At 44.3% G+C, this 21,313-nt stretch overlaps 2 protein-coding genes across 3 annotated transcripts in view; both read left to right on the forward strand.

Annotated features, from left to right (window-relative positions):
• LOC135913749 (oocyte zinc finger protein XlCOF6-like) overlaps nucleotides 1-14,279 on the forward strand; it is a 35,222-nt gene extending 20,943 nt beyond the window's left edge. Inside the window, exons 4-5 of one of the 2 annotated variants that reach the window (XM_065446385.2) lie at nucleotides 1,807-1,899; nucleotides 12,921-14,279. In XM_065446385.2, the coding sequence (XP_065302457.1) occupies nucleotides 1,807-1,899; nucleotides 12,921-14,152 (1,325 nt within the window). In that variant the 3' untranslated portion in view covers nucleotides 14,153-14,279. The remainder of the gene's footprint in view (nucleotides 1-1,806; nucleotides 1,900-12,920) is intronic. The other variant, XM_065446386.2, reaches the window with a different exon arrangement.
• On the forward strand, nucleotides 14,277-17,666 carry LOC139049295 (zinc finger protein 782-like; the record flags this gene model as incomplete). The annotated part of the gene is made up of 2 exons (XM_070524673.1): nucleotides 14,277-14,565; nucleotides 14,615-17,666. Coding segments are annotated over 2 exons (663 nt in total), but the record flags the coding sequence as incomplete, so codon positions are not given.
• Nucleotides 17,667-21,313: the final 3,647 nt, after the last annotated feature.

Here is a 21,313-nt window from a genome sequence, read left to right on the forward strand (position 1 = left end):
AGTGCGCATTGCGGTACAGTTCAGCTACATATCGCAAAGCTAGGCTCAGCCGGTCCAACAACCAGTTGTCTGCAGTGGTTTCATCGGCAGCTCTGCTGACGGTGCTGACACCGCCTTCATTGTCCGCCTCCAACTTGACAAAGGCTTCAATGTGAGGAAATTATAGCAGATTAGCGATAAAAAAGAAGGCCACCATTATCAGGCAAGTACAAACTGGCCGGTCGCAAGTGGACGTCACAAAGGAATTTCAAATCTCAAAGCAGAAAATATCAGACTATCTAAAAGCAAGGTGAAGATTTTAGAAGCCGCCGAGAAATCTGCTGGATCCCGACAGAATAATGTCAGCCAAGGTGCCCACCGAAAACTTCAGGAAGCTATTCTGATGTGGCTAAAAGCCATGATTGGCAGGGAAGTGCCAGTGTCTGGTAGTGTTTTAAATCAAAAGACAGAAACCCTGACACTTCATATAAACATTGACGGCTTTAAATTTAAAAATGTCGGGAGGAAAAAACACTCATTTACATGCTGGCATCATATCGCATTACACCTAGCACAGTTTCTTGGCGTAAGCCCATTAGTCCATACCAAACCTATTTAAAATTTTTTTACTGACATTCTTACATTGCAAATTAGCAGTCCAAAAGTTACGTAGGAGAGCCTCTTACCAGAGGCTGCAGCTGTGTTAGGTATACCTCATATAGCATGTGTCTCCAGGCCCTTGCATTCAAGGGCCCTGATGAGGCTGCAGTGCTACGTTGACCTATACGGCACCCCTGCGTAACAAAAGATTTACGGCCATAGCTCACATGTCAGGTCATTGTGATTGTTTTACTATTTAAATATTTTGCACAAGTTACAGCAACTGATTTTAGGCCTATTTATAGGCATACTACATCCGCAGTGCAGCCAATGGGGAGGACGTGGTGTAATTTCATGAATGTATAAAATAAAGATATTAAATTGAACGCCACTGAGCAGTCCTTCATGTTATGAACTCCTCAAGGGCAAGCGAGCCTGTTGAGATGCTTGGCGCATTTTTATTTGGCATTAGCGAGGTGCAGTGAGAGCACACGCGAGAGCCTGCACGGACAAGGAACGGGCGGAAAAAACATTCATTTCACCAAAGGGACTATAGCGCTTTCGCAAATCCACACGTGAGCAGTCTTAAGTGTGTCTGCCAGATTTTTTTAACCTCCCAGAGGTATCACATAGTATTCTTTTTTCTGGGCTATTCTAAAAGGGGGTGTCGGTTTTCCATGTTGGCAGGTTATATACAGAAAAATACAGTATGTCCTAGGTGGCTCTTTGCAACCACAGTGTATAAAAACGTTGCCAAACTTAGGCATGTGTTCAAGAAAACACTCATTAATCGAGTCTCATATGAGAAAATTGTCGTGTGGGGAATTGTAAGTTTTGCAAAGGCCAAATATGGCATTCAAACCTCGAGTGCTCGTTGAGGATCAGAGAACAAGTTGGGTTGAAGCTTTTTGACACTGACCTATAAGGGTCGTAGGAATTCGTGAAAGTCTGAACACTACAGATTCTCTCACTTCATAACTTCTTAACTTCTGGAAAAAATAATTTATATGGGTGGACTTAATAAACAGAGTCATGAAGCATTCAGATGCAGAAATATTGAGCAAATCAAAAAGGACCATTAAGCATCATTTGTTCCATCATACCTGAAATCCTTAAGGCATCCCAAATGAACCAAATGAAAAAAAAGGAAAGAAAGCTCATCATTAGCCTTAGTATTTCTGTTCTTTTTTTGCATTTCGTAATACTACTATTGTTTCATTTGTGCAGCATCGAGGCCTTCTGTTTCTCCATCAGCAGCCAATGGTGACAATTCACAGCAGGGATGCCTCCGCCAAGATAATCTCCCCGACTGTGACGCTGGTAAAATGTTTCTTCCGGAACCTCATGCCAGGGTCCATATTGGCGAGCGTCCTTTTAAGTGCCATTTGTGCCCTCAGAGCTTCTTAAAAAGAGACCACCTGAAGAGACACTTGTGCATTCACACTAATGAGCGGCCATTCCAATGCCCTTCATGCCTTCAGAGATTCTCAGAAAAGTCCAAGGTCAAGGAACACTTGCGCACTCACACGAAAGAGAAGCCATTTCACTGCCCGACATGCCTTCAGAGTTTCTCACGAAAGCCCCACCTTAATGCCCACTTGCGCATCCACACAGGTGAGAAGCCATGGCAGTGCCCTTTATGCCTTCAGCGCTTCTCGCGTAAGTCCAGATTGAATGGCCACCTGCGCAACCACACAGGTGAGAAGCCATGGCAGTGCCCTTCATGCCTCCAGAGCTTCACGCATAAATCCACTTTGAAAGTCCACCTGCGCACCCACACAGGCGAGAAGCCATTTCACTGCCCATCATGCCCTCGAAGCTTCTCGCATAGATCCAGCATGAAAAACCACTTGCACATCCACACAGGGGAGAAGCCATGGAAGTGCCCTGCATGCCTCAAGAGCTTCTCACATAAATCCACAATGAGAGACCACTTACGCACCCACACAGGCGAGAAGCCATTTCAATGCCCTTCATGCCCTCAAAGCTTCTCGCATAGATCCACCATGAGAAAACACTTGCACACCCACACAGGTGAGAAAGCATAGCAGTGCCCTTCATGTCTTCAGAGCTTCTCGCATAAGTACAGCATGAAAGACCACTTGCACACCCACACACACGAGAAGCCATTTCAGTGTCTTTCATGCCAACAGAGCTTTGCACGAAAGATGAAGCTGAAAACCCACCTGCGCACCCACTCAGAGGAGAATCCATGATCGTGAACTTCCTGCCCTCAAAGCTTCTGGCATAAGTCTATCATGAGAGAACGCTTGTGAATCCACACAGACCGGAAGCCATTTCAATGCCCTTCATGCTCTCGGAGCTTATCGTGGAAGTCCAATGTGAAGAAACAGCTGCACAGCCACACCGGCGAGAAGTCATTTCGGTGGCCTTCATGGACTCGGAAATTCTCGCTAGAGCGTGTCAGGAAACAGCACCTAAGCATTCATACAAGTGACCGACCATGCTGTTGCACTGTCTGCTTTTAGTTCTTTGCGCATGCTGATTAGTTCAGCAGACAAGTAAACGCAGCTTCAGGGTACGTCAACGGCTATGTCGAACTAGATTTTCAGTTAGAAATATAGATGTAGAGCATGCTGCAAGGTGTCCTGCTGCATCAGGTAGCACAAGTGTGCCCATATGTTTTCGAAGGGCCCCTGGAATGCTTCTTCTGGGTCGCCATATTTGCTCTAGATCTATTCTCAGTGTGTCATAAAACAAAGAGCATACTAAATGATGAAAATCGACCCACACAAACCCTAGTTATCACTCATAAAATATTCAAGATACAAGGAAAACAAGAATTAACCTCAACTTCTGGTGGATTTTACCTGTTCTAAATTCCACATTTCACTTTGCCATGACTTCATGTGCTGACACCGACAAACAGCAGCAGGTTGTTAGCAAAAGTTTTTGCACCACCGCTGCCAAGCCTCCTTATCCTGTTCATGATGTACCTATGGCCTCCACAACCTGGCAATTGAGTGCAGGTGGCATACATCCCACAACATAAAAGATGGATGCCATTGTAGCCATGCCAGCACCAGAGAACAAGCAGCAGCTTCATTCTTTGATTGGAGCTGTGAACTACTATGGTAAATTCCTGCATCGGCTGGCCACGCTGGCCCATCCCTTGTACAAGCTACTGCATCGCGATCAGACATGGACGTGGAGAAGTGCGTGCCAAAGATTCTTTGATGACACCAAAATTTTGCTGGCGTCTACAGAAGTCCTAAGCCACTATGACCCACAAAGAATGCTTAAAATGGCTTGCGACGCATCAAAAGATGTGGTATGTGCCGTGCTTTCACACATTTTCGCTGACCGTAGCAGCCGTCCTGTTGCTTGCGCTTCCAAGACGTGGTCTGATACAGAGCAGAAATATAGCCAGTTTGAGAAAGAAGCGTTATCAATCATCTTAAGTGTTAAGAAGTTTCAATACTATCCTTATGGACGCCCTTTCACGCTGATAATAGATCATCAACCGCTGCAATCAATCTTGGGGTAAAAGTCTGGCATACAAACCTTGGCAGCAGCATGAATTCAGCGTTGGGCTGTTACATTGCCTGCCTATATGTATTCCTTGCAGTTTCGACTGGCAAATGAAAATGTAGAGGCCTACTATTTTTCGCATTTGCCAGTTCGTCAGGCACCGGCTGACGGAAGCCGATGCACTCTACTCGCTACGTTTGCGGTCGATTCCGGTCACAAACAAGCACATTGCACTCGCAACATCACAAACACTGTCACAAGCACATTGCACCCGAGCTCACAAGTACCGAATGCCCTAACTTTGCGGACAACACGGCTGACCACGCATGAAGCTCAGAACTTCACAACGGTCATCCAGGTATAGTGCGATCCAAAGAATTGGCGCGCAGCTACATTTGGTGGCTTTCTATTGACCCTGATATGGAATCTCACACGAATGAATGCAAACCATGTCAGAATCAGCGTAATGACCCTAACAGTGCCCCTTTGCACCTGTGGTCGTTGGCAAACGCTCTTTGGAAGCGAATGCGCATCAATTTTACAGGGCCCTTCTGGCAGACTTTGTTCTTAGTTGCAGTTGATGTTTCATACTAAATGGCCAGAAGTCTGCATTGTGAATAACACAACCAGCAGGGCAGTTATCCACTTCTTTGCAAAATGTTTTCCCACTTCGGTTAACCAAGAACAATTGTATCTGACAACGCACCACAATTTACATTAACAGAGTTCAAGAATTAGGTGAAGAGATAGGCTCACGTCAAGTCACAGGAGTGGCTTATTCTGAAAGTTCAAATGCCTTGGCAGAGCATTTTGTTCAGACACTAAAGAAAGAATGAAACATGGTAAACCTGCAGGCCAGCATTCACAATTTCTTACTAGCTTATCGTAATACACCTCATGCTACTACGAAGGAAGCCCTGGCCACTTTAATGTTCGGTCACCCTCTTCGTTCCAAACAGGACATTCTCAAACTGGCAGTAGAAGAGCTAGTTCAACACCAGAAATTTTTTTCAGTTCAGCCAGCGCAGCTCCATGGCTCGGCAGTTTTCTGTGGAAGACTGTGTTCTTGTTTCTAAATTGCAATGGGCCACCAAGATGGCTTCCGGGTACTGTGTTACTGCAAAATCGACCTGTTTATTATGCCGTCAAGGTGCACATGCCAATGGGCTTCGCAGTATGGCATCGTCGCCAAGGTCGGCTTCTCCTGGGTACCACTGAGGTCTCCAAGTGCGAAAAGAATAAGGACACTTTCTGGGAGTTCTCAGACACACCTGCAGAGATCACTACGGCAGCACACATTGCTTCAGAGGCTGCGCCATCTTACGAAGATATCTCGCGCACATTCGGCGACCACCAGATCATTACACACCATCTTAGTTTTGTATAACTGTAGCTCCCCACAAATTAAGTGGGAAGATATGTCATGTACGTGATAGTGCCACATGCTGTTTATAGACTCGGCAAGTCAAGATCCCACGTAGTCAAATGACCCAACCCCGATTCCAGAGAAGGCTGGCAAGTTTCTTTTGTGGCAATTGTACTTGTACATCCATTTTGCTGCACCATGTAGCAATAAACTGTTTGTTACTGTTCTACGTTCGCCTGCGCATTCCTACGACGCTACAGGACGCCATGGCCTTTCGGCGCCAGAGTGCTCGGCCTGGGATGTAAAATTCTCATGATTGCAACATTTTTCCAATGGCTGTGCGTTACATTAAATGGCTGTAAAATGAAATGCCATAGCTTTTATCGTGGTACACCAAAGCTTCTGGGGAAAAAAACGCTAGAAAACACATTCTAACTGGCCAAACATACAATCTGAAGTCAGTGAAACATTTGGCAGGCTCAACTTTTGTTGGAATCTGTGCATTGCGCAACTTGTAATAGCATGAAACACCGACACATGCTGAACTGGTGGGGCCAGAGCGGCTTGAGGTGCGTGTTGTGTTTTCTTGCTGCTACGTAAGCTCTCTTTTGCACTCTTCGAATTTGGCCTTCGTCAGCAGCTTAAGGTGGAGCATTATGCAGGTAGGATGGTTTGACATGCTGACTTCATGAGGATTGCTGACTGCTGACTTCGTGATGCGAAGAGCTGGGGCTGCATGTGCAGAACTACATACATTATGCTGTTTTTTGTTTGCACAGTGTTTAAATACGGGGACGGGAAACCGAAATGAGATCAAGCTGGTGGGTGATGCCAGAATACGATGCTGCCAGAGTGAAACATGATGCTCACTTCATGCCGCCTGCAGTAGGGGACAGCAGTGTATTTGGGTTATTGCCTATTAAAAGCATGCATTATGCTTCCTATGGCACTATGCCACAGGTGCCATGAAACATATAGGTAAAGATGCTCATCGCATTAAGGTTGGCTGCGATAGCTGTGAATTTACTTGCATCAGAACAGGAACCTAAGTGCGTGCCATCGTTTTCGCTGGGCACGGGCGGGTTAGTACTGCGGGGGGAAGCTGCTGTGGCGAGTGCATACTGCTCTCAATTGCGTGTGCCTCACACCTTTTCTTGTTCACTTAAGATCTAGCGGCCACAAGACATTACCAGTTATGTGATTTACTCAACACTGGTGGCGAAAGATCTTAATTTCCGGGAGCGTATTAAGGAGACCCTGGAACGACTTTGACAGTATTGTACAGACACACCGAGTGGCTAGGGCACATCCTTTTATTCATTAAATGATACATTTAAGCGCTCCTCGCAAGGCATGTAATATATTATGAGGAGGGGTGTGCTAATGGAGTGCCAGGATCGAATTGAATGTCAATACTATTCTAACAGTTTTCTAATAATAAGCAGCCATTTTCAGATCATACGGTATTCAGATCATAGTAGTCATAAGCTTAGCATCTTTCTGCCATGATATTGTGCATTATCATGTTTTTATCAAAATTCATGAATGCACCATGAGAAACCATTTAACAGTTTGTTCGCATATACAGAACTTTCTGAAAGTGAGAATGACCCCTGTAGCATAGCCTGTTGCACTATGTAGTCTATCAAGTTTATACGTATTTTATGCTCATGGGAATGACTATTATTGTGCTTTTGCCCCAATTTTCTGTTTGGTTGCCCACAGTTGACATTTTAATGCATTTGAGAACTATACGAAAAATTTTGGTATTCAAGAATTGTGGCTATTTAATTCCTTATTTGAAAGTTTCTAATATTGACACACGCCTAACTAGAAGGTTTGGAAATGTGCATTGCTGCCGATCGCATTGGCGCTGGTCCCCTGAGCTTTCAGCCTCCCTGTCTCCATCTGTGTAGCGGGAACACATGACATCAGTCAAGCAAGCTAACCAATTGACTACTCACTTTGCATCATTGATAATTGTTTCAACATTAATGGTGAATGAATATTCACAATAGTTGGAACGTTGATTAACTTATTTCTATAAAAAATGTAACAGAAAGACGGTACACAAGAATTTATCACAACACTCACGTACTTCCGAAACAGCAAGTGTAATCTACTTGTGCTACAGCTTGCTCCCTGTTGGTCTTGAAGTTTCTTTCCGTGACCGTCCTGAATTGCCCTTATTGCGTTTTTGGCTGGAAATCTGGCGATTGACGACATGTCAATCTGAGATATTCTGTCGCAGATTGACATGGTATGTTTTAATTTGCTGCTAGTATAAGTTCTCGGGAGCAGCATAATGGTGAACACGTCTTTTTAAATGTTTAGAATGTTTTGCACTTGGTTACTGCAATATCACCTCAGTGCTTGGCTGGTCGAGCTCTGCGCCAATATGTGGCTGCCCTGCATGCAAGTTGCTCCGGTTTCCATCTCCGCCTATCCGTAAAAATGCCCAGCTCCCCTGTGTTTTTCGTAATACTGTATCCGCTTAGCGTCCCAACAAAATGCTCACCATACACGCTGCTTGGATAGTTCTTGCGGGTATCAAAGACCAGGTGGCTACTGCTTAGGTTGGAGAGGCATTGCAGGCTGGCTCCAAGTCGCTGGAAGTGGGCTTCACGTACATCACATCATAACGAAGAACCGGTAAAGGCGGAGCTTAGCCCTTGTTGCTCGGCAAACGAGTTGAACAGGAAAAGCATGGGTAGGGAGGAGGGTAACTTGTAATTGTCCGTGACTCTCTAAATATGAGGTGCTTCCCTTGAATTCTGGCGAAAACGTTTTGCTCTAGCTGTACCCGACATGTCTACAGAATTTGTCCACACCATCCTAGGGACCCGTTAACTGGTAAAAAGGGAGCATAAATGGATCGGGTCACTTTTTATGTTCTTGATCGCAAACGTTGGCTTCGGGAAACCATACAAAATGCAATCGTTTCAACGAGGTGTCCGTGCTCATGTGATATTCATTCCTGTAAAGGCACAACAAATAAATGTTTATCCATCAGGTATGCCCTCAAAAGCTGAATGTGTGATAATATACCAAGTCAAGATAAATTCTGATAATTAGATGACTTACTCAGCTGTATTGGTAATCTCCAAATATACTGCTGCCTATTTGGAGTTGCAAATATATGTAGGCAATAGGCAACAAAGCCGGATATAGCATTGAGCAAAATAATTATGTTGATTGTAGAAATAATGTGGAAAAGGGGAAAAAAAAGATAATATGCCAAAGGCATTGTCGCATCTTCCAGATTACCTGTGTAGTGCCTTACTTTATAGGGTTTTTATTTATATTTTATAGGGTTTTTTAATTAGTTTATAGTCTTTAGTTTATAGTGTATAGTGTTACTTAGTTTACAGGGTTTTATACTTTAAAGGGTTAATTATTTAGTTAGCCGTTTGGACAATTAAACCATCCTCCCCCCAAGCAATAGGATGAAAAAGCTTAGTCGTAACGTGAAGAGACGGGTGGTCATCGCAATATGTACAAAATGATTAGATACCTACATCCTGATGCACTGAAACCACACCTATGTCTATTTAATGCCACGTGGACAGCTGGATATATTCCGTCTTCGTGGAATGAAGCCGTAGTCATTCTAAGACTTAAGGCAAGTACCAGTCCTCAGCCACCAGCTGCACGCCAGTAACCCTAACAAGCTGTCTGTGCAAACCGAATGAAAAAAATAAACGAGCACTTAATCTGTTTCCTAGAAGATAACAAAACACTGGACCGCTTCCAGTGTAGTGTTTGAGATGGTAGGTCCGCAATATATCACCTTGTTCACGTTGAGGCACAAATCAGAGATGTGTTTATACATAAGCAGTTTTTACTTTTGGCATTTCGAGGTCTAGAGAAAGCGTACAACATGGTGCTTCGGGATTCTGCAAGATCTTTCCGCGATGGGGGTCTGTGGAAATATGTTAGACACAGTCGAAAGCTACTTGTCTAACCTCACATTTCGTGTAGGAGTAGGCACTGCTTTATCTAGAACATTCACCCAGGTAGCTGGCATGCCGCAAGCGGGTGTGCTTAGTTGAACGCTCTTTGTTGTAAAAATGAATTCCCTGTGTAGAGTCATTCCATGCACTATATTTTATTGTATGTCTGTGACGTGCAGATAGGTATCATATCATGTAATATTTCTATCTGCGAATGACAGGTGCCGCTTGTATTAAATAAATTGTCTGAATGGGCGAATGTAAATGGATTTAAAATGTAGAAAAGTACATGCATACTCATTTCAAACGAAAGAGTCGTGACCACCAGTACCAAAACTCACAATCAATCGAGAGGAACTATCTGTGAGCAGCGAACACAAATTCCTGGGAATAGTTCTACACTCTAAGTTTCCCTTTATCGTCCATCTTAGATGATCCTTTTAAACATATTGTCACGCACAACATAGGGTAGTGATGGAAAATGCCTCCTGAACTTGTACAGGAGCCTTGTCTGCTCTCGCCTTGACTGTGGTGCTATAGTCTGTCATTCTGCAATGCCAAGCGCACTAAATATCCTATACTCCGTGTACCATTTAGGTGTCTACCTCACAACTGGTACCTTCAGGACAAGCCCTGTATTAAGCCACAATGTAGAATCAAACAAATTGTCATTCTGTCTACAGAGGCGATATTCCACCGTCACATATTATCTGAAGGTAAACGTGAATGCTGAACATCCTTGTTGCACAACTGTAAACGATGAGCCCTGTGCCGTACTTTTTGATAATCGGCCCACAGCGAGGGAGCCCCTTCTTACTGCATGTGAGGAATTTCAATGAAGAAATGCGTGAGCCACTTCTAGAGCACCATCGAATGCTTCCAGCAAAGCTGTCAACGCCGCGGCAATGGCAGCTTGTGGAATGTGACGTCGTTTGTTGAAGTCACTAATAGTGCTCTTGAGATGCACGTTTTAATCTTCTTCCTTGAACTTTGGTCGAAGAACTGCTGTCAGGAGTTTTACACTGATGCATCAAATTCACAGGCTGACGTGTCTTATGCAGCAATCGGTCCTTTTTGGAGTCCGGCATATTGCATTGCCAAACCGGTATATTTATGGCTGAAGCCTATGCGCTATTGTCGGCTGTGAGGCACATCAAACAATTGAAGCTAGAGAGGCCAACTATACTTACAGACTCATTAAGCGCTAACAAGGCTTCGTATCACTACAAAAGCATTAAAATCCTGTAATTAGTGACCTTTATAGAGTCCTGGGCTCTGTTTATGCATCTCATCAACATGTCATAATATGGTGGATGTCAGGGCACAGAGGCATCAAAGGTAATATGCTCGCCGACGAAATAGCCACATCCACAATAACAAAAGATTTCAACTCATTCATAGCTGTTCCCGCCATAGATTTGAAACCTTTCCTTAAAAAAAAATTAAACCCTGTTGGCAATGCATGTGAGATGCCCAAACCTCAATTAAGTTTAATCTATTTAAAGCACAGTTAAGCACTTCCCTATTAATAATAAACTCACGACAAACCGATGTGCTGTTATGTCGAGTAGGAATAGGGCACACATACTGTACACACAACATCTTGTTGACTGGCGACGAACCTTCTACATGTGGCAGATGTGGTGAAATGCTGACCATCATCTATGCTCTTGTGGAATGTTGGGAAGCAGAAATTCACATGAAGAAACACTTTCCTTTAGCTTACCGACAACGTATCCCGTTACATCCAGCACAGTTTCTTTGCAAAAATCCATTAGTCGACACCAAATTTTTGAATGACATTCTTCCATTGCAAGTTATCAGTAAAAAAATATGTAGGACAGCCTTTACCAGAGGCTGTTGCTGCATTAGGTACACCTTATATAGCATGTGCCTCCAGGCCCTTGCATTCAACATTTATTATCATAGCTCACATCTCTGGTCATTGTTGTTTTAATACTTGCATATTTTATGCAAATTAAAGTGACTGATTTTCGGCCTATATGCAGCCCTGCTACATTCACCATTCTATAGTACATTACTCCATTTCATAATCAATTCATTGAAAACCCATTACCATGTGTATGGTGCACTTTGGCCATATCTGGCCCTTGCGCCATAAAACCCCATACATCAATCAATCAGTCAGGTTTGTTTAGACCATTATTTGCCCGTTTCAGCAATCATTTGCCACAATGTTGCGATGGCAGAGCACAAGGAGCAGAATATAATGCATGCCAAATAGTTTTCGCTTTGAGCGAAACTGCAACTGAAGATGTCGTACATTGTTAAGCTTATAAGGACGACACTGAATCAAGCTCAGGAAGTCAAATAGTCTTCTCAGATAAAGAATTTTGAGATCACTAAAAAGAAGCTACATGGGCAACTCGTTTCACACTGAGAGGAGGCTGTTTTTGCAAACATTTGAGGGTTGTATGCAGTTATTTCTGGGGGTTATATACACGCAATTTTTTATGTGAAAGCAGTATGTCCAGTACACGAAAATCTGCCAGAAGCAGCGGTGACACCGAGCAGTCGTGCCAAATATTGCCGATGGTGCAGAGTAAAAACACGTCAAAAATTCTCGGATTGACTTCAAATTTATCAGGGAGGTTGCTGCAATCAAAGTAAATCGAGGGCTATGAAAAGAAAATTTTGTAAATTTCGGTCTTGGTGGGAAATGATCCTGGGCCTCCGAGGAATGGGAAGAGCATGCTTCCCCGATGCCACAGTGGCTTCACGGTTCTGGTTGGCTAAAGGTGTGCCTTGTGCATGTGTCATTGCACATATCGAGTCTTACTAAAGGTGTGGCCCAATGTGTGCTTCAGTAGGCATGAGACGGTGCAGCCAATGGGAAGGAGGTAGATTATAACACTTTCGCATTCTGACAAGTGAGCTCTCTTAAGCATCTCTGCCAAATTTATTAATCTCCTAGAAGTCTTGCATATTGTGTTTCTGGGCTCTTCTGAAAAGGAGCGCAAGGTTCTATGTGTTAGCAGGTTATACACGGAAAATACTGTATGTCCTAGCTCGCACTGTACTATCTTAACTTATGAAAACATTGCCATAGTTAGGCATGTGCTCACGAAGAAACTGATCAATGAATTCTCACCAGAGAAATTTTTCGTGCCAGCAAACCAGAAGTTTTGCATGTGCCAAATATTGCCTTCAGACCGCGAGTTCTCTTTTTAAAGGCTCAGAGAGGAAGCTAGGTCGAAGCTTTTTGACGCTGCCCTCTAAGGGTCGGAGAAATCTGCAGATGTTTTAGAACACTCCAGATTCTCTCACTTAGTAATTTTTCACCTTTCTGAAAAATAGTTTGTTCGGTTGGACTTCGTAAACAAAGTCATGAAGCATTCAGATGTTGAAATATTGAGTAAATCAAATTGACCACTGGGCTTCATTTGTTCCACCATACCTGAAATCACCCTCAAGACCTCCCAAATGAAAAAAAAAAGAACTAAACTCATCATTAGCTTTAGTAACTGTTTTCTGCATTTCATAACATTACTTTTCTTCTATTTATGCAGCATCCAGGCCTTCTATTTCTTCATCAACAGCCAATGGTCACAATTCACCGCGGGAACTCCTCTGCCAAGATAATCTCTGTGACAATGAAGCTGATAAACTGTTTTGTCTGGAAGCACATGCCAGGGTCTGTACTGGCGAGTATCCTTTTAAGTGCCATTTATGCCCTAAGAGCTTCTCCAAAAGAGACAATCTAAAGAGGCACTTGTGTGTCCATATGGGCAAGCGACCATTTCAATGTCCTTTATGCCTTCGAAGATTCCCGCAAAAATCCAAGGTCAAGGAACACCTGCGCACCCACACAGGCGAGAAGCCATTTCAGTGCCCTTCATGCCCTCAGAGCTTCGCATTAAAGTCCAACCTGAAAGTCCACCTGCGCACGCACACAGGCGAGAAGCCATGGCAGTGCCCTTCATGCCTTCAGAGCTTCTCGAATAAGTCCAACATGAAAGTCCACCTGCGCACCCACACAGGCGAGAAGCCATTTCAATGCCCTTCATGCCTTCAGAGCTTTGCATTAAAGGACACCCTGAAAGTCCACCTGCGCATGCACACAGGTGAGAAGCCATTTCAATGCCCTTCATGCCCTCAAAGCTTCTTGCGAAAGACTGGCCTGAAAACCCACCTGCTCATCCACACGGGTGAGAAGCCATTTCAGTGCCCTTCATGCCCTCAAAGCTTCTTGCGAAAGCCTGGCCTGAAAACCCACCTGCTCATCCACACGGGTGAGAAGCCATTTCAGTGCCCTTCATGCCCTCGGTGCTTTGCAGTAAAGAGCCGCTTAAAAGTCCACCTGCGCACCCACACAGGTGAGAAGCCATTTCAATGCCCTTCATGCCCTCGATGTTTCTCAAATAAGTACACCATGAAAGACCACCTAAGCACCCACACAGGCGAGAAGCCATTTCAGTGCCCTTCATGCCCTCAGTGCTTCGCTTTAAAGGCCAACCTGAAAGTCCACCTGCGAACCCACACAGGTGAGAAGCCATTTCAGTGCCCTTCATGCCCTCAGTGCTTCTCATTAAAGGCCAACCTTAATGTCCACCTGCGCACCCACACAGGTGAGAAGCCATTTCAATGCCCTTCATGCCCTCAAAGTTTCTCGCGTAAGTCCAGCATGAAAGACCACCTACGCACCCACACAGGCGAGAAGCCATTTCAATGCCCTTCATGCCCTCAAAGCTTCTCACATAAATCCAGCATGAAAAACCACTTGCGCACCCACACAGGTTAGAAGCCGTGGCCGTTCCTTCATTCTTTCGGAGCTGCTCGTATAAGTTCAGCATGAAAGACCACCTGCTAAACCACACGACGAGAAACCATTTCAATGCCCTCTATGTCCTCAGAGGTTCTCATGAAAGCCAGACCTGAAAGACCACCTGCGCAACCACACCGCAGAGAAGCCATTTCAGTGCCCTTCATGCCCTCGGTGCTTCTCATTAAAGGCCAACCTTAATGTCCACCTGCGCACCCACACAGGTGAGAAGCCATTTCAATGCCCTTCATGCCCTCAAAGTTTCTCGCGTAAGTCCAGCATGAAAGACCACCTACGCACCCACATAGGCGAGAAGCCATTTCAATGCCCTTCATGCCCTCAAAGCTTCTCACATAAATCCAGCATGAAAAACCACTTGCGCACCCACACAGGTTAGAAGCCATGGCCGTTCCTTCATTCTTTCGGAGCTGCTCGTATAAGTCCAGCATGAAAGACCACCTGCTAAACCACACGACGAGAAACCATTTCAATGCCCTCTATGTCCTCAGAGGTTCTCACGAAAGCCAGACCTGAAAGACCACCTGCGCAACCACACCGCAGAGAAGCCATTTCAGTGCCCTTCATGCCCTCAGTGCTTCTCATTAAAGGCCAACCTTAATGTCCACCTGCGCACCCACACAGGTGAGAAGCCATTTCAATGCCCTTCATGCCCTCAAAGTTTCTCGCGTAAGTCCAGCATGAAAGACCACCTACGCACCCACATAGGCGAGAAGCCATTTCAATGCCCTTCATGCCCTCAAAGCTTCTCACATAAATCCAGCATGAAAAACCACTTGCGCACCCACACAGGTTAGAAGCCATGGCCGTTCCTTCATTCTTTCGGAGCTGCTCGTATAAGTCCAGCATGAAAGACCACCTGCTAAACCACACGACGAGAAACCATTTCAATGCCCTCTATGTCCTCAGAGGTTCTCACGAAAGCCAGACCTGAAAGACCACCTGCGCAACCACACCGCAGAGAAGCCATGTCAGTGGCCTTCATGCCCTCAAAGCTTCTCGCATAAGAACAGCATGAAGTAACACTTGCGAACCCAAACAGACGAGAAGCTATTTCAATGCCCTTCATGCCCTCTTGAGATTCTCGTGCAAGGCCAACATGAAGGAACAACTGGACACCCATGTAGGCGAGAAGCCATTTCATTGCCCTTCATACACTCCGAAATTCTCGCTGAAGAGTGCCATGAAGTAGCAACTGAGCGTTCATATAGGTGACCGACCTTACTGTTCTGCGACCTGCTCCAATTCCTTTGCACTTGCTGAGTACTTGAGCAGACATAAAGAGGACACAGCACCACCATGCAGCGGAGTGGGTCAGCAGGTATGTTGAACTAAAGTTAGAAATCTATAGATGTGGGGAAAGCTACAGGGTGTTCTGCTGCATCAAGTAGGACAAGTGTCCCCATGTGCTCTTAATATGGCCCTGGAATGCTTTTTGTTTTACCATATTTGCTCTAGATCTATTCTCAGCATATCATAAGGCAACGAGCAAAAGAAATGATGAAAATCGACCCACACAAGCGCATTATCGCTCATAAAGAAATTCAAGATATACAGCACAAGGAAAACAAGAGTTAAGCTCAATCTCTGCTGGGATTTTAGCTGCTCTAAATTCCACATTTCACTTTGTTATGACTTGATGTGGCGATGTCAATAAATAGCAGCAGGACATCAGCAAAAGTCGGCATGCCAGAGTTGCCAAGTCTGCTCAGCCTTTTCATGGAATACCCATTGCCTCCACGATCTGGTGACTGTACGCAGATGGGGTAAATCCCACAATAGAACTGACAGATGCCATTGTAGCCGCACCACCACCAGAAAACAAGGAATAGCTTCATTCTTTGCTCGGAGCTGTAAACTAATATAGTAAATTCCTGCCTCTAGTGTCTGCGCTGGCCCATCCCTTGTACAGACTACTGTGTTACAACCAGACATGGGTGTTGACAAGTGCCCACGAAAGATTCTTTGATGACATCAAACCTGTGCCAGCGGCAACAGAGGTCCAACAGAGCAGCATAGTGACACGTCTCACCAACAAAGAAGGAAGAGTTTATTGCCGGAAAGTATGACTGTCACTTGAGTGAAACTACAGGAAGGAGTTCTGGAAATCCCGATATGTGGTCATCAGCTGGTCACGAACACATTCACCACAGAAGGCTATACACAGAAATTTGAGCGCCTGGAGAAAACAAAGCTAAACTTATACATGCTCTTCTGACAATTATAGAAACGTATCGGTACAAGTTTACACCTACAGTGGTCTTACTGCTATATCTATCCTCCTTGTTACATCTGACTGGTACTATAAGTGCAAGTAAATGTTGAGCTACAATGTGGTAAAACTCCCCAAGAACTTTCTCGTGAAAGCGATATGCTCAGTCCAAGCAATTGCTGGAAATTTCACATTGGGTTTGAGCAGGCTTCTTGTCACTTTGATTAATTATTTAGTCCGCAAATGCATCTTTCAGAAAATCTCTTGAACACCACTTCACACTAAGGCATAAAATGTACGATATAAGGGCTAACGTGAACAAGGTTCTTGTCCAATTTTTTCAGGGTACCAGGTCACGGTGAAATCCAATACATAGGTGTGGTTCACTGTTGCACTTGTGCATTAAGGTGCAAAACTGCTGCACATGATTTAGGTTTTTTTGCTATAAAACTATCGCACACTTTTCATCTCGTGTCACATGCCCGAAAAGTAAATTTAGTGAATACGTGTGTGGCACCATGGAGAATACAGACACCAGGAAACATGACAACACCAGAAAACATGACACCGCCATGCTGACAAATGCAGCTACATATAGTATAACCGCTTCAGCTGCTAGCAAATGTGGTGGTGGTGTACTAGTGGGCAAAGGCCATCACTACCCTGAACGGTGGGATGCTGAAGGACACGGCCAGTCGATGACTTACCTGGGCCAACATTTTGATACTTTTTTGCTAGATTTACTAGCCATAGAAGCTTCAAGTACGTGCTTTATATAGTGGAAAACTTTTTTCAGTCAAAACTTCCTGATAAATTTACTTTGTTAAATCATCAAAAAAGTCGCATGATTTTCAGTGAAGCTAAGATAGGGTAACAAAAATATTTTTTTAAATCGCTGGTTTTGTAAATTGACATTTGCTATTTTAAGGTTTGTCTGTATTCGCATTGTTGCTATGAAGCAGCTTTAGAATAATTGATGTTATCTTTGGTGGCTGTACTTCTGTATATATTTCCTACATCTGCGTGACTAAGTCTTTCAGTATTATTATTTTTTTTTTTTTTTGCATATGAACTTTTCCTATTAGGCTCATGTGTTCGTTGCCTCTAGGTTCTGCTATGTCTGGTGTTATCCTGGAGACTCTGATATTGTTCTATTTATGCTTCTTCTTTCCACAAATAAGTACTTGTTTACAGCAATTGATTTTTAAGGAGTTTACTTGGCGTTGGAGGACCAAATAAATGCCTGTGTTTAATGAGTGTTCATTGTCTGTTCTTGTTGTTATTTTAGTACCCTCATGACAGCATGCAATGCAGTTATTTTAGCATTTAATTTTATTTGGGGCTCCAAGAGAAGTGATGGCTAGCATTTCTAAGCCCAGTGGAGGGAGAGAGAGAGAGAGGGGCCGCACGCCGGCTTGTGAGAGTGAGGATGATGTGGCGTCACGACGATGCCCTTTCCCCTCACACAACTCCTGGTGTCCTAGAGTGACGGCAGGTGTGCCTGTCCACCTGCTCTGCTCCGTCGTGGCACGCTCTTGAGGCACGTGTCGCAGCCAATGGGATTTTAGGTGCCGTTTCGCTGAGGCTATAGACACCAGCTTTTTTGCTCAATGCACAATTTGATGCTTTCTCATAAATAATCTCTAGAGAATAACAATGACATGTTTATGTTGAGCTCACGTTCGCGCTTCGTCTGCAAGGTCTGTACTGTGCGAGGCACGCAACCATGGAGCAGCTGCAAAGCTCAGGCGATAGGCAAAGCAAAAGCGGTGTTTTAAACATGCACCCTTAGAGTGCCACTATATTACAACCCTCTGATCCGCACACGGCAAGGTGCCCACACAGTTGTATTTCCCACATGGTCCTGTTATGCTAACGTGTGGCTGATAGTAAGAATGGGTAATCGAAAGACTGCTTCCGAATGCCCATAACCATTTCAAGCCCGTGGCACTTTCACGTTCTACTTTGAATGAATGTGTGTGGTATTATGGTTCCCTCAGACTTTTTCTTGCCCAATGCACGTAACGTGTACTTTCACAGCGGGGCTCGGTGTGCTTAGATTAAAGCAATGTCATTGTAATTTTGCTCGCAACTCACGGCGTCTGTTGCTTCTTTGGATATAGTGTACTTTAATTATAAAGTACAGCAAGTCTAGTTAGCAAATTTTATTAGGATATGAGGTTTTATATATTTTTTTTATAATTGAGAGCTTGGTTAAAACGAAATTACTTGATTAAATCAAGCAACATACCATAAAATCTGTGCAAGAGCAAAAAATGTCACTTTTGCCTACGTTCACACTTATTGTAGCAGTTGAGCATGTACTCTACCTTCCAGAGAGAAACAATTAAGCATTATTAAAAGCTATACGGCAATGATACTAAAATCACGAGAACCTAATTAAACCTACTATATCCACATTTTGCTTTTTAATTACTGCAAATCAGGCAAGACAGTTGATTCTAGGTTTTCATTGCTCGTAAATGTGACAGCTAGAGTATCGAACGGCGTCTAATATGGTGCAACAAAAACAAGGATACAGTACAAGAAATTGAACAAACATAATTTCGCGCTTGTGTGTCTGTGTTTCATTTCTGCTTGTGACCTTGTTTTTCTGCACTTCACTACATTCTATGATTGACCAAGAGGCCCACATTTCCACCCTTGTAGAGAACAGAAAATTTCGTTATATTGAGATTTGAATGTGTATATCTGATGGGGGGGGGGGGGTGTAGCTCCTCGAGTCACGATGTCTGCATCATTCATGGGTGCAAATTTTTTTTTGCCAATTCTGTCCAGTATAGCGGCATCAAAAAAAAAAAAACCACAGAAACTGAGCTCAGGTCAATTGATGCTACTTACCCGTTGTTACTTCAGTTGACTCAATCAGACTGCAGAGTACTGCTACACATGACAGCTTTATTTAGTACTTTAGTACTGCTACACATGACAGAGGCAATTCTTGGCACATGTTCAATGCTCTGTTGTGTTAGCAATGGTGAAGTAGTTGTTTTGTTTTAATCCTTGAACGCTGGTAAAGGAAGCATTTTTTGTAGGGATGGACGAATATTTGAAGTTTTGCATATGAATAGTATATTACGGGCTAAGTATTTGTAAGCTAAAATGATTAACTATTTGGCATTTTTGATTATGTAAAACTAGCCAGATATCTTGCAATAACGCGGTGTTAAAGGGACCCTGAAACGATTTTGGCGATTTTCTACAAACGTACTGAGTCGTTAGAGTAGGTTCTTCTGATCATTAATTGATGCATCTAAGTGCTCTGCGTAAAGCGTATAATTTATTATAAGGTTTTAAAAATACCCATCGCTGCCGATCGTAGCGCACTGCTCGGCGGAATTTTAAGCCGCCCCTACCCATATGATGCAAATAACCCATATTACGTCACATGGGCGAGCTATCTGATTGGCTGACCAGGGCGCGTGGTCGATAATTTTTCCAACTTTATGGTGAACAAATGATGCTCGTAATAGTTATGATGTTAGTTCCTTTGTTTTTGTAAAAAGAAAATGACTTAAAGAGAATACACAAGAATAGTTTTTTAGTACACTTCAGCACTTCCGGCACACAGCAAGTGTCGTCTGCTTGTGTTACAACGTACTCCATTTTGACGAGAGCTCCGCGGTCAGAGTCGGTCTCAGTCTTTTCGCGAGCACTATGATTCGACTTTGTTGCCTTGTGGACTGCAAACCTAGCGACCTGCAAACCGCGAGTGCAGTATTAGGGCAAACGCAAGCGCAAGGGGACAGGGTCTGGCCGCTTGACTGTGCCGGGATGAGCCACGAGATGAGCAGAAGGGCAAATGTGAACGTTCTGCACGGTGCAGCCACCTGGTGGCACAGAGCTCAACCATGCACAGTAGCAGCAACGAAGTGTATTCTTTGCTGCTGGTGTGTATTTTTCGCAGGAGTGTAATCATCAACACGTTGATTTATAAATGTTTAAAATGCTTTACACTTGGTTAGAGCAATATTAGCGCTTTGTTTGACTGGTTAAGCGCTGCGCCAGCAAGTGTCTGGACCGTGCAGACCGATCAGGCTGCTCACGTACGTCTACGCTAAAGTTCCTTCATCAGCTTGAGTTTATGCCTCCAGTCATTTGCCGAAATGACCAGCTTGCCTGTTTTTAGCGGAGTACCGGACACGTTCGGCGCTACGACAGAATGCTCGCAACGCACGCTGCTTCGATAGCTCTCGGTCGACGGCCAAGCGGCTAGCGGAGAGGTCTCGCGCGGGAGGGGGCGTGCTCCTAAACAACCGGAAGTGAGCGATGTGACGTCGCATCGTGACGCTGAACCAGTGAAGGCGGAGCTTAGCGCCGCTCGCTCGGCGAGCGAGTTGAGGAGGAAAAGCATAGCTAGGGAGGAGGGTAACTTATAATCGCTTGCAGCTCCATTAATACGTAACGCTTCACTTAAATTGTGGTGCGAATGTTCTACTTAAGCTGTACCCTACGCGCCTACAAAATTTGTCCGAACCGTTTCAGGGGCCCTTTAAAGTTGTTACTGTTTTTCATCTGCTAATAAAGTATTGCATGGTATGACATGGTAATAAAAGTTGGACGCCAACCACAAAAATGAAAAGATTGTTCAAGTGGAGCTTTGTTCACAATCATTGTGAACAAAGTTGCCTAGTTTTATAAAAATTGGAGCACGCTTAAGCTTCGGCGACAGCGTTCCCGTCGACCCGCCAAGGGGTGTAAGACAATGCGCTACGGTGCAGCGATCACTTACAAGGCGCCCCGCATCGAACTTTGCACCCACCAATCACGCGGTGAGCGTCGAGCAACGCAGCGTTCGGCGCGACAACGAAACGTGCGCCTGGGCAAGCGGTACGAACCTAAGAACTGGGTGTCTCGGAGGGGGAAATGATCTATGCCAGCCAAACGTC

The sequence above is a fragment of the Dermacentor albipictus genome, chromosome 8, assembly GCF_038994185.2.
Source record: "Dermacentor albipictus isolate Rhodes 1998 colony chromosome 8, USDA_Dalb.pri_finalv2, whole genome shotgun sequence".
NCBI classification, from domain to species: domain Eukaryota; kingdom Metazoa; phylum Arthropoda; class Arachnida; order Ixodida; family Ixodidae; genus Dermacentor; species Dermacentor albipictus.